At 43.4% G+C, this 17,218-nt stretch overlaps 1 protein-coding gene across 13 annotated transcripts in view; it reads left to right on the plus strand.

Moving 5' to 3' along the window:
* Btrc (beta-transducin repeat containing E3 ubiquitin protein ligase) overlaps nucleotides 1-17,218 on the plus strand; it is a 193,417-nt gene that overhangs the window by 142,914 nt on the left and 33,285 nt on the right. For 12 of the 13 annotated variants that reach the window (XM_015494682.2, XM_048807190.1, XM_048807189.1 and 9 more), the window contains one exon: nucleotides 15,118-15,349. In XM_015494682.2, the coding sequence (XP_015350168.1) occupies nucleotides 15,118-15,349 (232 nt within the window). Of the gene's footprint in view, nucleotides 1-13,739; nucleotides 13,891-15,117; nucleotides 15,350-17,218 lie in introns of those variants that run through there. The other variant, XM_048807197.1, reaches the window with a different exon arrangement.

Below are 17,218 nucleotides of genomic sequence, written 5' to 3' on the forward strand. Positions count from 1 at the left end.
TTGAGTCAACCATTTTCCCCAGTTTGCCTGAGAAAGTTCTAGGAACAGGCAACTTGAAATAAAAACAAAATAAATAAAAACAATAACACATTGTTTTTTGAATTGGTCACCCATTCTTTCGCTCTTCCTCAGGGGTGAGAAATTTCACTTACCTTCAAGCTTCAGAAGTTCCCCGCACGGGCCACCAAATGCCGCAGTCTGGCTGGGCACAAAATCACGAGCCACCACACAGCTTGTAGATTCAAACAGCAACTCTTTATTCCCGAACTCACACCAGCCGTATACAGACACGTTCTGGGGAAATCCACGTTCTCTGCCCAAATCCACGTTCTCTCCCAAATTCACCTCCACTGGGCTTCTATCTCCAAAATATACTGTCTAAATCCCCTGAGAACTCAAGGGGAACTCAGGCAGCAGGATACGCCCTATTCCCAGCAGGAATAATCTTAAACCTTAAACCTGGAACCTAAACTGGGAACGCCCTAAACCCGATTATGTTAAACCGGGAACACCCTAATCCGCCCTGGTCCTTGAGCAAGGTCAACTACATTCAATGTCACTGCAAAATGTCAGCAACATGGGGTACGCTGGCAAGGAAATTGTCATACCTACTTGGCTAATGGCTCCCAGCACCATTATTTATTTATTTTTATATGGTGCTGAAAATTGAACCCAGTGCCTCACACATGCTGGGCAAGCACTATACCATACAACCCCAGCCCTCGGGGATTAATTTTTGATGTTAGAAAAAGAATTTTATAGATAGTAGAGAAACACCCTTCCTTCCCTACATACATCAAATGATTGACCAGCAGTTCTCTTAGAAGACCAAAAAGATTCCTACACAACAAAATGTGAACATTGTCTATTTATTGATAATGGAATAAGCAATTTTTATGTTCTTTAAGCTTCTGTATTTTTCATATTTTCCAAAATGTGTCTAGCATAAATATTATTTTTAAGAAATCAATTGGGGCTGGGGTGGTGGCTTAGTGGTAGAGTGCTCGCCTAGCATGCATGAGGCACCGGGTTTGATCCTCAGCACCACATAAAAAGAAACTAATGTATCTACCTAAAACTAAAGATACAGAAATAAATAAATATTTTTTAAAAAAAGAAAAAAGAAATCAATTGTTCTGTCTTTGCTTTAACCCCTGTAGAATTTATAAGAAAACAAAATGGAGTAGATTTGATCCTCTAGTGAATATGAATTGAGTTTGTTACTATTATGTTCTGTTTTTCCACATTCTCTCAACTTGCAAATTAGAGGCCACTTGGACTGCAGCACTGGGCCTTCATTTAGCTCATTGGTTCTGTTGCAACAGATGATAGATATTAAATAAAGTCTCAGAAGTGAGGTCTAACCCCCCCACCCGTTTTTTGTTGTTGTTGTTGTTGTTTTGTTTTGTTTTGTTTTGTTTTAACTGTATTGGAGATTGAACCCAGTGAGGCTCTACCACTGAGCTAATAAATCCCCAACACTTTTTTGTTTTTTGAGGCAGGTCTCACTGTTTCCCAGGCTTGGCCTCAAATTTGTAATCCTCCTGCATCAGCCTCCCAAGTAGCTGGAATTGCAGGTGGGCACCATTGCACCCTGCTAAACTTGACAACTTTTTTCTCCCTGTTACCTGTCTTGGGGGTAGGAAGAACAGGTATTGGCGAGTAGCAATTTGATTGTTATTATACCTCATGGGTACATCTTGCCTGATGTCCTTAGTATTGTTGGTCATAAAAAGTGTAACATTTATGCTGCAGGTCACAATATCTACTCTGTCACAGTTAAATGTTAAAATTCCAAGCTCAGATTCAAATTTGACCAAAAAGATAACATTCATCATACTGTCCCTGGATTGACTAAGCTAGATAAGGAAGATGAATATAAGACTAAATGAACCAGGCATGGTGGTGCACGCCTGTAATCCCAGCAGCTTGGGAGTCTGAGGCAGGAGGATTGCAGGTTCACAGCCAGCCTCAGCAATTTAGTGAGGCACTTAGAAACTCAGCAAGACCCTGTCTCAAAATATAAAAAAGGGCTGGGGAATGTGACTCAGTGGTTCAGCACTCCTGGGTTCAATCCTCAGTACAAAAACAAAAACAAAAACAAAACAAAACAAAAAAAAAAAACACTAAATGAAGCATTCTAGACTAAGTTACTTATTTTTTTTCTTGCTGCAGTGTACTAGTCGTTTCATAAAGAGTTAATTGGTGCAGTTAGTGAATGGTTTTCTAGCTGAAAAGAGATCTAGGAATTCTGTAGTTAATTGATTCTTCAGACATGGACCCATAGTCATTGAAAAATTTTGAATGAGCAAAATTCTCTTGTTTTGCTCATAGTTATAGTTCACATCATGTTTTAGGAGGCCAGAATTATTTTTAAGAGGATTTTTATACCTATTTATGCTGATTGGACATTTTATATGATAAACATGACATTTTAAGAGATCATACACAATATATGTTGTCCCTTGTGTTTGCCCTTCTCCCTGTTTTGTCTTCTCTCACTTCCCCAATTCTGCAACACTACTGCTTTTTTCCCATCTTGTGAGCAAACTTTTAGCAGTATGTAGAAAGTTAACTGCCTGGAGTCTTTTAAATATAAGTAACACGCAACCAGTAATAAGCTGTCGGTTGTTTTTTTGCTGCCTGCAAAGAAACATAAACACAGTGCTCATTTCTGGCAGGTTTTTACTGTCAGAGTTTCTCCTATTATATTTATCTTACAATTTGCCAGGGGGTGAAGTTATTAAGTTTTAGCAGCAGCCATCGATCAAGTTCACAAGTTAACACGATAAAGGCTCTGTGCCGCTCCGATCCGGGGAAATGATGATCCTCACTCGGTAATTAACTAAATGAGAAAGTTAAATCTTACTTGAGAGCTGGGAGAGATGAAAGAGAGGTGTTTGTCAGTTTCTCAGTGGAAATTAGAAGCAGTTTTCTGCAATTCCCTAAGCTGCTGCTCTGTCATATTTTACATAAGCACTGGGAAAACGTCTTGTAATTAGTGCTGTCATGGAGGATTTTTTTTTTTTTTTTTTTTTTTTTTTGCTGAAGGATGTTGGAATAATTCATTAGATTATCAAGAAAGGCTTGTGTCCTGAAATGATTAGCACAGTGAAATTTAAACCATTAACGATAACAAGTTTAGAGCTTGCTGCAGTGCAGAGGCACCCGGGGTATGTCTGTGCCTATTTCAATCATTTCTTATAATTAAACATTATGTCCTTTTATTCCCCCCCCCTTCACTAGGACCCATCCAAAATTCCTTTTAAGGTGGCACTGTCTATATCAGTGGGTTTACCAGCCTTGGAGGTGTGTGTAGTTAGTAGCTATAATAATGTAGCAGTAAATTAAACTGCTGTGAGTTTCTTGGTTTAGAACAAAAGAACCTATCACCCTGGAAGCTATAAAGTTGCATGAGGGAGCCCACTATAAAAACAAGAATCTCAGTTTTGAAACCTAAAAATGTTAAATGATTATTTTATCCCTTTTAACTATTTAAAAAATCAGGAAATCAAAGTAACTTTGTTTTGACTTTGGTGAATTTTATATTGGCTTTCTTCATAGTAAACAGTAGGAAAAAAAAAAAGATTGCCAAGTGTTTAGTCTTTAAGTAATCATATATACTGGGACACTGTGAGTTTATTTTCCAGTGAGCTTTATTTAAAAGAATTGGAATGATTATAGGCTTTTTCTTGTTGGATATTAGAAATCAGTCAGATTCATAATGTGAACTTTCTCTCTGCTGACAAATCTGCCCCTTCCTGTCTTCCACATTGACTAATCAGATCTGACATATTTATGAGTTCACCTAATATGTAACCATATTTAATAGAAGCTGTTCAAATATTAATGCAATAATCCCACTGAGAAATGTAATGTTTACTTCTGTTGAATTTTATGCCCTATTCTATATGTTCAGTCATCATTTTCTTCTATTTGGACTGCCTACTCCCCACCCTACCCCAACAAAGATAAAGGACTACTTTTTGAAACACTGAAAGTTAACAAGAGTGTCTTCTTGTTATTGTTGTTCGTAGTGCTGGGGATTGAACCCAGGGCCTCATGTATGTTAGGCAAACACTGTACAGAGCTATATCCTTAGTCATTATAACAAGCTCCCCCCCCCCCCCCCCCCCCCCCCCCCCCCCCCCCCCCCCCCCCCCCCCCCCCCCCCCCCCCCCCCCCCCCCCCCCCCCCCCCCCCCCCCCCCCCCCCCCCCCCCCCCCCCCCCCCCCCCCCCCCCCCCCCCCCCCCCCCCCCCCCCCCCCCCCCCCCCCCCCCCCCCCCCCCCCCCCCCCCCCCCCCCCCCCCCCCCCCCCCCCCCCCCCCCCCCCCCCCCCCCCCCCCCCCCCCCCCCCCCCCCCCCCCCCCCCCCCCCCCCCCCCCCCCCCCCCCCCCCCCCCCCCCCCCCCCCCCCCCCCCCCCCCCCCCCCCCCCCCCCCCCCCCCCCCCCCCCCCCCCCCCCCCCCCCCCCCCCCCCCCCCCCCCCCCCCCCCCCCCCCCCCCCCCCCCCCCCCCCCCCCCCCCCCCCCCCCCCCCCCCCCCCCCCCCCCCCCCCCCCCCCCCCCCCCCCCCCCCCCCCCCCCCCCCCCCCCCCCCCCCCCCCCCCCCCCCCCCCCCCCCCCCCCCCCCCCCCCCCCCCCCCCCCCCCCCCCCCCCCCCCCCCCCCCCCCCCCCCCCCCCCCCCCCCCCCCCCCCCCCCCCCCCCCCCCCCCCCCCCCCCCCCCCCCCCCCCCCCCCCCCCCCCCCCCCCCCCCCCCCCCCCCCCCCCCCCCCCCCCCCCCCCCCCCCCCCCCCCCCCCCCCCCCCCCCCCCCCCCCCCCCCCCCCCCCCCCCCCCCCCCCCCCCCCCCCCCCCCCCCCCCCCCCCCCCCCCCCCCCCCCCCCCCCCCCCCCCCCCCCCCCCCCCCCCCCCCCCCCCCCCCCCCCCCCCCCCCCCCCCCCCCCCCCCCCCCCCCCCCCCCCCCCCCCCCCCCCCCCCCCCCCCCCCCCCCCCCCCCCCCCCCCCCCCCCCCCCCCCCCCCCCCCCCCCCCCCCCCCCCCCCCCCCCCCCCCCCCCCCCCCCCCCCCCCCCCCCCCCCCCCCCCCCCCCCCCCCCCCCCCCCCCCCCCCCCCCCCCCCCCCCCCCCCCCCCCCCCCCCCCCCCCCCCCCCCCCCCCCCCCCCCCCCCCCCCCCCCCCCCCCCCCCCCCCCCCCCCCCCCCCCCCCCCCCCCCCCCCCCCCCCCCCCCCCCCCCCCCCCCCCCCCCCCCCCCCCCCCCCCCCCCCCCCCCCCCCCCCCCCCCCCCCCCCCCCCCCCCCCCCCCCCCCCCCCCCCCCCCCCCCCCCCCCCCCCCCCCCCCCCCCCCCCCCCCCCCCCCCCCCCCCCCCCCCCCCCCCCCCCCCCCCCCCCCCCCCCCCCCCCCCCCCCCCCCCCCCCCCCCCCCCCCCCCCCCCCCCCCCCCCCCCCCCCCCCCCCCCCCCCCCCCCCCCCCCCCCCCCCCCCCCCCCCCCCCCCCCCCCCCCCCCCCCCCCCCCCCCCCCCCCCCCCCCCCCCCCCCCCCCCCCCCCCCCCCCCCCCCCCCCCCCCCCCCCCCCCCCCCCCCCCCCCCCCCCCCCCCCCCCCCCCCCCCCCCCCCCCCCCCCCCCCCCCCCCCCCCCCCCCCCCCCCCCCCCCCCCCCCCCCCCCCCCCCCCCCCCCCCCCCCCCCCCCCCCCCCCCCCCCCCCCCCCCCCCCCCCCCCCCCCCCCCCCCCCCCCCCCCNAAATTAGCTGGACACGGTGGGCCCACACCTAATTCCAACAGCTCAGGAGGCTGAGGCAGGAAGGCCCCAAGTTCAAAGCCAGCCCCAGCAACTTAGCACGACCCTCAGCAACTTAATGAGACCCTGTCTCAAGATTTAAAAAAAAAAGGGGTGGGGCTAGGGATGTAGCTCAGGTTGAACACCCCCAGGGTTCATTTCTAGTCCAAAAAAAAAGGAAAGAACTAAAAATTGGAATGTTGGAAGTTATGATCCCACTTTAGAACATTCATTACCTTTTCTCTGCTTGTTCAATGTATGGACAAATTTTTTCAATTGCTCTTGAAATTCCCTAGTAAAAAGAGACCCAGGTGCCAATAGATTCCTTTTCTACCTCAGTTCTTTGGCTATTCTGGACCACCCTACTACCACCACCTCTTTCCCCAGGTGTGCTTGCTTGTCCTTCTTTTCATCCTAATGAAAATGTAGATGGGGCTGGGGATGTGGCTCAAGCTGTAGCATGCTCGCCTGGCATGCGCGGGGCGCTGGGTTTGATCCTCAGCAACCACATAAAAATAAAATAAAGATGTTGTGTCCACCGTAAACTAAAAAATAAGTATTAAAAAAAAAGAAAAGAAAAAGAAAATGTAGATAATCCCATTTCCTTTCAATTAATTCAAAACAATGTTGACTTTTTCCTAAAAGATGCTTTTACAAAGAAATCAAAGGAAGCAATAGAGGAAAAATACTTGAAGAAGCAATGTTTTTGGATTCCTGTTTAGCTAAAACCTGGCAGCAGCCTAGAAAGAATACAGTATAATAGGCCTTTTAAAATCTCCTCTCTTTCTGTCTCAAAACTGGCAAGTTTTGCCTTGTTTGTCCTAGCCATGGGAGTAAGAATTCTGATTTTGTCCCCATTCAGGTTAATGGACCAGACTAAATATCTCAAGGGTCAGCTCTAATAAAGAAGTAAATCATGGGACTGGGTTGTGGCTCAGCGGTAGAGTGCTTGCCTAGCCTTGGGTTTGATCCTCAGCACCACATAAAAATAAATAAATAAAGGTTTTGTGTCCAACTACAACTGAAAAATAAATATTTTTTAAAAAGTAAATCATTATACTAAAATAAATATATATTATAACCCTGACTTACAATTCTCAGCAGGCCCTTTCTTCTTTCCTCTTTTGTGAGAATAAAATACCTTTCTTCCAAACATTCGCTAATCTGCCTCTTAATCCTAGCCATCATCACCTCTTGCCTAGATTGTTTTATCAGCCTTCTCATTAGTCTACCTTCCTCTTGTATTGCAACTTGTTCTTGTTACCTCCTCCTTACTTCCCCAGACCCTTATCCATTCTCTTTATGAGAGCTAGTATTAATTTTTCTAAGGCACAAATCAGATGATGTCATACTTGACTACTTCAAACCTCCTGGGACTCTCCTTTATACCTCAGATGAAATTCAAACTCTTTACCTCTTTACGGTGTCCCAGAGGCTGTAGGACCTGGCCTGAGGCCACCTCATTTATCACCTGCTTTTTCCCTTTTATAATTCACTGTGCCCCAGCCATAGTGGCCTTCCTTCTGTCTTTCACTTGAACACACTTTTACAATTGCTGTTCTTACTGTCTGAAAGGATCTTCCCAAGATCTTCACAAGACTGTCATCATGGAGATCTGAGCTCACACGTTGCCCTTTAGGGTTGTGTCTTAACTACCTCAGTTAAAGTAGGCTTCACTATTCACTCCCTATTTATCTTGTTTTTTTTCTTACAGTCCCTATCAGTTTCTGATACATACTTCTTCTGTTCTCCTCCTATTACTCTTCCCAAGAAAAAAAACTTCCTGTGCCTGTTCACTGATGTTTCCCTTACTCCTGGTAAAATGCCCAGCACAGAGTAGTCACTCAATAAATGGCAGTTGGTTGATTGATAATGTTGAAGTTCCAGCCTTATTCAAAATTCTTGTTCTATCTCTCCTAATGCATCCTCATCCCCAGCACAGCCCTTGCTCATTTTATTTCAATGCCAGAGGATTTCTCAAAGCCCTTCTCAAAGCCAAGCAGAACCTTTAGATGTCTTTTATCATTTGCATCTTACTAACCCTTGCAACCGTGATTCCAAATGTTGTCCTATGCCTAGAATATTTTTCTTTCTCTACTTATCATATCTTTCGTTTTGTTTAAAGCAGGGTTTACATGCAAACTAAAAGTAACTTGTTTGACCATCAAGTTCGGTCAGCCCATGATACATTTTCCAAACTGTACATAATACATTTAGCAAAGTCAGTAGCACATTTCATGTTACAGTGGTGGTGGTTAGGCCAAGTGGTGTCTGCAAGTGTGTATTTTCCCCTCCTGCAGCTTCAAAGAAATTCATGGCAGTTTTAAAAGTGGTACATGTAATGTTTTCAGAGGGGGAAATAATGTTAGCCCTTAGCCTTTGAGGAGTAAGCTGGAGGACAGTCCTATAAATACTCAGCTCCTTTCATTTTGTGTACTGTCATCTAACAGCTGCCTCCTTCCCTTCCTGCCTGCCTCTTTCTGTCCATCCAGTCCATCAGTCCAGCAAAAGAGATGTGCAGGGGTAGTACAAAGTTAGTGTTACATTAAACTGAGGCTGTTTAGCAGTGTTCCTAGACATTTGAACAGTAGTGGTTGACTCATCATTCTTTTCTTGAGAAAGCCAAATAAATTCTACCACTAGCAATAACCATTACCCTCTCTCCCATACACTCTTCATATACAGCTTTTTGGTTTTTTTTTTAATAAATGTATTTTTTCACTGTGTCCTTGTGGATTTTCAGAGGTTCTCAAATTTAAATTTTGCTGTGTTTTTGTTTATAGAAAAATCTGAATAAAGAAAATTGTAGAGGAAAGAGGCTTAAAAACAAAGACCTTTATCTTCAAAGTTCTTGACAAATATAATATCTTAGTTACAAATAAAATTAATATTACAGAGACATTAAGGATACAGTTTAATGAATTTTTTCAGTTTGCATATGATTGTAACAATCAAAATATAGGAAGTTCCCTTGTACCCTTCCCAGTCAATGCCACCCCCACATCCATCCCAAAGCAACCATACATCTGGTTTTTTGTTGGTGGTGGTGGTACTGGTGCTGTTGGCTTTTTGCTTGTTTTGGTTTTTGCATGCTTGTTTTTTGGTACTGGGGATTGAACCTAGGGATGCTTTGCTATATCCCCAGCTTTTTTTGATATCTTATTATGAGACAGGGTCTCACTAAGTTGCTAAGGATGGCCTTCAACTTACAATCCTCCTGCCTCAACCTCTGGAGTCGCTGAGATTACAGGCATATGCTGTTCCACTGCTCTGTTCTCACTAAAATTTAGATTTGTTGTTTCTAAAATTGCATGTAAATAAAATCATAAAGATGTACTCTTTTCAAGATTATGTTGGCTAATTTTAGTTGTGACTGTCTTCATTCATTCAGCATGTTTTTGAGATTCATCCTTGTCGTTTTGTGTGTATCTAATGCATTCCTTTTATTGCTGAGTACTAGATCCATTGTATAAATACATTACAATTCATCAGTTTATCTTTTGATATGGGCATTGGTATCATTACATGTGGGATTATTATGAATAGAGCAGCAGTGAACAAGTCTTTGTGTGGAACTGTATTTCATGTTAGGAGGGTAAATACTTAAAGAGTAGAAATGCCGGGTGCGGTGATACATGCCTGTAATCCCAGTGGATGTGGAGGCTGAGGCAGGAGGATTGCAAGTTCAAAACCAGCCTCAGCAGTTTAGCAAGACCCTGTCTCAAAAAATAAAAAGGGCTAGGGATGTGGCCCATTGGTTCAGTGCTGAGTTCAATCTCGGGTACGGAAAAAAAAAAAAAAAAAAGCATGGCTAGATCATATCATAAATATGTTTAACTGTGAACCTATTTTCCAAAGTGGTTGTACCATTAAACATTACAGCCAGCAATGAGAGAGAAACTGAATTCCTCCCCATTCTTTGCAATACTTGTTAGTCTTTTTAATTCTAACCATTCTGGTAAGTGTGTAGTATACAATGTCGTTTGCATTTCCTTAATGACTAAGCAGGTTGAACAATTTTTTGTATGCTAATTGATCATTCATGGATTGCTATTTCACATGCCAATATGTCAACTTTTTTCTTTTATTACCATAAAAGCTTGTGTGCTTTTGTGCCCTTATGTAATGTTTGCCTAGTCCAAGGGGACCAATATTTTTCTGTTTTCTTCTAGAAGCTTTATGGTTTTAGCTCCTAGGTATAAATCCAGGATCCAGTTAATCTAATTTTTATATATGGTGTGAGATCAGCAAAGAGTTTCTTTTTCTTTTTCTTTCTTTCTTTTTTTTCTATGTGGATATTCACTGTTGCAGCATCATTTGTTGAAAAGGCAATCTATTCCTCCATTGAATTATCTTCGTGCCATTCTTGATATTTGTGTTTCTTGACTCTCTATTTTGGTCTACTGATTTAGATTTTTGTCCTTCAATCAAAGCCACGATATCTTGATTACTATTACACATGTTGAAATTCAGTAATATGAGTTCTCCGTCTTCTTTATATTTTTCAAGATGATTTTGGCTAATTTTAGATCCTTTGCATCTCTATAAAAAATTTTTAAATCAGTGTGTCAATTTGCCTGCTAAGATTTTGATTGATATTGTACTAACTCTGAAGATCAATTTAGAAAAAATGAACATCTTAACAATATTGAATCCAATTTAAGAACATAATATCTCCCCATTTATTTAAATCTTTTTAAAATTTCCCTTAGTATTGTTTTATAGTTTATAGGTATTATACATTTTGTAAAACTTTATTCCTAAGTATTATGTATATTTTTGTGTACTTGGTTTTCACAAACACATTTTAAAAAGTGAAAGGAGTATTATGGTTACTTTTAGCATGGCTAGTGTCCTAAAAAAGGACAAAAACGAGGACATTATGAGGTTTGGGATGATGTTTCTTGATCTCGGTACTGACTACATGGGTATGTTCACTTCATGAAAATTCATTGAGCTGTACACTTAAGATTATGCATGCATATATAAACACACACACATATATATATATATACACATTTACTTTGATAAAAAATTAAATGAAAAAGTACATAAAACAAAACGAGAAAGAAGGATTTAATTTCAACTCCAACAGTGTCATAAATTCATTAGGAGTGTTGAATTTTAAGCTGGGCACGGTGGCATATGCCTGTAAATCCCAGTGGTTTAAGAAGCCGAGGGAGAGGATCACAAGTTCAAAGCCAGCCTCAGCAACTTAGCAAGGTACTAAGCAACTCAATAAGACCCTGTCTCTAATAAAATATTTTAAAAGGCCTGGGAATGTGACTCCATGGCTAAGTGCCCCTGGGTTCAGTCCCCACTGCCAAAAAAAAAAAAAGTGTTGAATTTTGGCTGGGGATGTAGCTCAGTGTTGGAGTGTTTGCTTAGCATTTGGGAGGCCCTGGATTCAATCCCCAGCTCCACACAAAAAGAAGATCGGTATATTGAGCACTTTGCTGTGTGCTAGGTGATATGCTAAACATGCTTTTCGTAAGTTTTTTTATTGGATCCTCACAAAAAGCTAATGAAATAGGTCCTATTATTAGTCCACATTTTACAGATGAGGGAAACAGAGACATAGAAAGATAAAACTGAACTCCTCCCCATTCTTTGCAGGATCAAATTTTTATTCCATGTTACACAGCCGGTATTTTGAGAAGCTAGAATTTGAGACTGGTCTTTTACTCCATGGCCAAAGCTTTTAAAACAATACATTATGGAGTCATGATTAAGAGTAGCTCATTGGAAGGTGATAATGGATCTCAGCTGTGTGTCTCTCTATAAAAAGAATTACTCTTTTGAGGGGATAGTGACCAGAATGTAACACTAGCCAGATAACCCAGAACAGTTCACAAATATGTGAAATCTCAGTTTACTCCTCATTTCAAATAGCCAATTTTTAAAAATCCCATTCATGATTTAATCACTGGAAGGTATAAAAAACAGCTGAATGTTAGCTCCTGCAGTAGGATAACCAAACTTAAGTTCTAAAGGCAGTTTTATCTATTAGTCTGCAGGCATGTCTCCCATGATTATATATATATATTTTGCTGAGTGTTACTTTTTGTTGCTGACATTTCTGGTCTTTAACCAGAAAACATTACTCAGGTAGCACCCAATTTGGGTCCATTTCCACCTTTTAAGAGATAAAAAATATATAAGCAATAATGAAGTAGGAGTTTGGGTTGTTGGGATTAGAAGTGGCATTTGGCCACTTGTAAACTCACCTGCTTCTTAGCTCGCCAAATTTTCACAATACATTTGATGAGCTTTTCTTTGCTGAGATATAAACAACAACCTACACAAAAAACAGCCCCAAAGTTCCCCAAGGCCTATGTCCAACAAGGTTCTTATTAATCATTTTTAGTCTGTATCATAGACAACAGTGGCATTTGTGCTACAAAAACTCTAACTGTGCACACGAGGGCTTGCTGTTTACAGGTGTCAGCTCTTGCCTTATAAACAGAATGGCTTTAATGCCATTTTTGAAAATACACTTTCAGTTGTATATCAGGAAGCACTTGTAAAGAGGTCTGGATAGAGGATTTAATGTTTAGAAAATAAGGCAAGCAAAAAAAGAAAAAGAAAAAGAAAGCACACTAGTGCCTTAATTAACAGAAGTAGATTATCCAAATTTGGTTCATAAATGGTACATCCAATATGTCTAAACAAGAATGAACTTGATAGTAACATGGCTTTCTCTGCTGAATTGTACTAAATTATGGTTATCCTCTATAGAAAATCATACTGTTTTCAGAGTAGCAAATCAAGTTTCTTTTTTCATGATCTTCTCTTAGTGTCCTCCAGCTTCATACTTGGGTGCAATCCTTGACTCCATTTCTTTTCCCATACTCATATCCAGTCTATCAACATGTTCAGTTGGATCTGCCTTACAAAATGTTCAAAGAATCCCAATTATTTCTCTTCATCTCTGTAGCTACCACACTAGTCCAAAAGATTTATCTCTTCCATGGACTATTGAAGTTGTCTCTTAATTGGCTTCCTTATGCTAATCTCTACACAGGGTCCTCCACTGTGCTTTTTTTACTCTCTAGCTTTTGGGTGCTTCTCCCTGTGGTCTGTCTTTGTGCATAGCTTCATCCTCTGCAACTCCCTCTGGCAGGGCAGCCTGATTTTCTTACATAGTAGCTCAAAACTCTTAAGAAGAAATAAGCAGAAGTACGTGGGCTTAGAAGTTCCTGTGTGGTACTGTCTCCACATTCTGTTAGTCGAAGTTCAGATTTGAAGGATAGGATATGAATTTTACTCTTATTGGGAAGGGCAACATTCTTGGAGAAGGAGTACTGGAATTGTTTGGGTACATGTTTGGAGATTTGTTAGCACCACCTAAATGACCTAGATGATAAGCTCAACTACTTCTTCAGCCTTATTTCTTCTTGCTCATTTAAGAGAACCACACCAGGCCCTCTTTTTTTTTTTTTTTTTTAGTTGTAGATGAACACAATACCTTTATTTATTTATTTATTTTTCTGTGGTGCTGAGGATCGAACCTAGTGCCTCACATGTGCTAGGCAAGTGCTCTGCCACTGAGCCACAACCCCAGCCCATACCAGGCCCTCTTGACCCTGCCAGTCAAACTGCCTCCCAGGACTTGCTCTCAAAATTACCTTTGTCTAGACCGTTGTTCTCCCAAGTAACAAAATGTCTAGTTCCCTTAGTTCACATGTCATCTCTTTAGGAAAACTCTGACCAGGTAGCTTGTTTTTTTAATTGCCACATAACAAATCATCATAAACATAGCAAGTTAAAACAACATCTTTTTATTAGCTTTGGTTCTGTAGGTCAGAAGTCTGGCACAGCATGGATGTGTTCTCTACTCAGTATCACAAAGCTGAAATCAATCAGGGTGTTGGCTAGGCTGAGTTTTCATCTGGAAGCTCTGGGGGAAAGTTTTTTCATCTCATTCTTGTTTTGGCAGGCTTCAGTTACTTGTCATTGCAGGACTGAAGACCTCACTTCCTCACTGGCTGTCAGCAGGGATGCTGGTGTTAGCTCCTAGAAGCTGACCACATTCTTCTTGCCACAAGCCTCCCTTCCTCTTCTGCAATCAGTTGGAGAAAACTCCCTGCATTGAAAGGCCTCATGGGATTAGGTTAGACCCACTTGAGTCATCTTCCTTTTTTTTTTTTTAATTGCTGATGGACCTTTATTCATTTATTTATATGAGGTGCTAAGAATTGAACCCAGTGCCTCACACATGCTAGGCAAGCGCTCTACCACTGAGCCCCAGCCCCAGCCCTTCATCTTCCTATCTTAAGGTCAACTGATTTGGGTCCTTATTTTAATCACAATAGTACCTACACCACTGCTTATTTGAATAACTAAGGGGAAGGTATGTATATAACAGGGGACAAGAATCTTGGGAGACCATCTTAGAATTTTTCCTATCATAACATCTCCTTTTTTTTCCTGTCCCCTTGTTCTGCTTTATTTTTCTTCACAGCATTATCTGTGTTATATTTTCTATTTATTTGCTTATGTTTTTAATGTGCCTCCTAAACTAGATTCTAACTTCATGATGATAGAGACTGTCATTTTTTGTTCAATGTTATATTTTTAGCACCAAGGACAGTGATTGTCTCACTGTGTAAGCTCAGTAAATACTTACTGAATGAATTAATTAATAAAATAGACTGTGTGGCATATAATTTTGATGACTGTGAAGATAGAATTTTGGGAAGGAAAGGGGTAGATTGAGCATGCGAGTGTTATTTAAGTTTATGTCCAAAGGTACCACAGTCTGACAATACTAATTGGTCTTTCTTTGCATGGAAGATTTCTTATTTGACCCTTAAATTTAAGTTATGAGCAAGTAATTGTCTAAATATCCAATAGCTGCTTTATATAAGAAAAAGCAAATTAGTCAGGCATGGTGAGGCGTGCCTATATTCCAGCAACTCAGGAGACTGAGGCAGGAAGATCTCAATTTCAAGTCCAGCCTCAGCAACTAAGTGATATCCTCAGCAGCTTGGTGAGTCCATGTCTCAAAATAAAAAAATAAAAATGTTTGAGGATATAGATCAGTGGAAAAGCTCCACTGGGTTCAATCCCCAGTATCCCTCTACCCGCACCACCCCCAAAAAGCTAATTTGCTTTTCTTTCTTCTTGTCTTCCTGAAATACACCTGATTTACCACCTTAGTGTGGTGTTTCTGTGGCTTTCTATGTAATAGTGGTTCACATATGTCCAATACCACCAAAATAACAGTGGGCTCAATCATAAAGGCATAATACAGTATGCCAGACCAGAGAATTATATATATTTCTCTCATTTTCAGTACTTACTGTTAATGTTTCTTTTAATCCCTCCCCTTCCATAGACAAAACTTGCCAATGGCACTTCCAGTATGATCGTACCCAAGCAACGGAAACTCTCTGCAAGCTATGAAAAGGAAAAGGAACTGTGCGTCAAATATTTTGAGCAGTGGTCAGAGTCCGATCAAGTTGAATTTGTGGAACATCTTATATCCCAAATGTGTCATTACCAACATGGGCACATAAATTCATATCTTAAACCTATGCTGCAAAGGGATTTCATAACTGCTCTGCCAGGTATGTGTACATGTATTTGCAAACCATTAATTTGCTATAGAATTGGATCTTCAGCCTTTTATTTCTCTTTTTAAAGTCTTCATTGGCTTGATTTTTACAAAGTAAGTCCTTTAATTGTACCCTCTTGGTAAAAATACAAGAAAAATCAAATTCAAGAGAAATTGGACTCCTCTTTTTCCCCTGTCTTTTGTTTATCTTGTGTCCTTCTGTTCACCCTTTTTACCTCTATGCAGTAGGTCCAAAGTAATATTTTCTGAGGTGTTGTCTGACACTTGAGGTGTGTCTTTGTAATGTGTTTTACTCCCAAGAAATGTTAATTTAGGCCAGGCACAGTAGCACTGGCCTGTGATCACAGTAGCTCATGAGGCTGAAGCAAGAGGATCTCCTTCAAAGCCAACCTCAGCAATTTAGCAAGGCACTAAGCAACTCAGTGAGACCCTGTCTCTAAATAAAACATAAAAAAGGGCTGGGGATGTGGCTTAGTGGTTAACTGCCCCTAAGTTCAATCCCCGGTACCAAAAAAAAAAATAAATGTTAATATAGGCTGGGGTTGTAGCTCAGGAGTCGAGTGCTTGCCCAGCATGCACAAGGCCATAGGTTTGATCCCCAGCAACATGAGGAAAAAACAAGATATATTAATTTATGTACTTGTATTTCGATTTCTGTGGGAATTTATCAACAGAATGTTTTAATTCTAGAGTGAATGAGAAGCTTTTTATTTTTATTTTTAGTATTTTAGAAAGAAGGAGGGGCTAGGGATGTGCTTCAGTGGTAGAACACTTGCCTAGAATGTACAAAGCCCTGGATTGGATCCCCTACGCTGCAAAAAAAAAAAAAAAAAGGCGGGGGGGTGGATTGGTAGAAAAGAAGATATATCAAGAGCCCTGTTATGATAATAAATATATATTTATACTTCAAATATGATACTTGTTATACTTTTGGGGGATGCTGTAATTTTTCTGAATTCTTAAAGATAATTTAGAATACAACAAAGCATCAGTATTAGAGGAAAATATTCTCAGAAAAACATGAGGTTCTTATTTGTATGTGTTAAAACTTTATTTTGAAAGAAAACTAATAACAAAGATACATGAGTCTTAACCAAAACATCATGTCTTGCTGGACTTAGTGGCGCACCCTTTCAATCCCAGCAACTCAGGAAGCTAAAGCAGGAGGATCACAAGTTCAAGGCCAGCCTCAGCAACTTAGCAAGAACCTGCCTCAAAATATAAAATAAAAAGGGCCAGGGGTATCACTCAGCAGTAAAGTTCCCCCTTGGTTCAATTCCCAGTACTAAATTAATTAATTTTTAAAATGTCTTGTTTGGGAGGGATTTGCTTTAATATTTTTTGTTTTGGTTGTCATTTCCTGATTATAGAACTTAGGAAATTCAGGAAATATTTAAATACAAAATGTAAAAATATTGGGCTAGGGTTGTGGCTCAGCGGTTGAGTTCTCGCCTAGCAAATGTGAGATCCTGGGTTCGATCTTCAGCACCACATATAAATAAATAAAATAAAGATATTGTGTCTACCTATAACTAAAAAAAAAAAAATATTTTGAGTAAAATAAAATTTCCCAGAATCCCAATATACAGAGAGAACTATTAATATACTATTAGTGTATACGGACATAATACCTTTATTTTGTTTATTTTTTTGTTTTGTTGTTGTTTTTTTATGTGATGCTGGGGAATGAACCCAGTGCCTTGTGTATGTATGCAAGGCAAGTGCTGTACCACTGAGCCACAACCCCAGCCCCTTAATATAGACTCTTTTTCTTTTTGTTGTTATTTGTTTTAATACTGGGGGTTGAACACAGGGGCACTTTTCCACAGAGCCATATCCTCAGTCTTTTTTTTTTTTTTTT

Source organism: Marmota marmota, unplaced genomic scaffold (genome assembly GCF_001458135.2).
Source record: "Marmota marmota marmota unplaced genomic scaffold, marMar, whole genome shotgun sequence".
Lineage (NCBI taxonomy): Eukaryota > Metazoa > Chordata > Mammalia > Rodentia > Sciuridae > Marmota > Marmota marmota.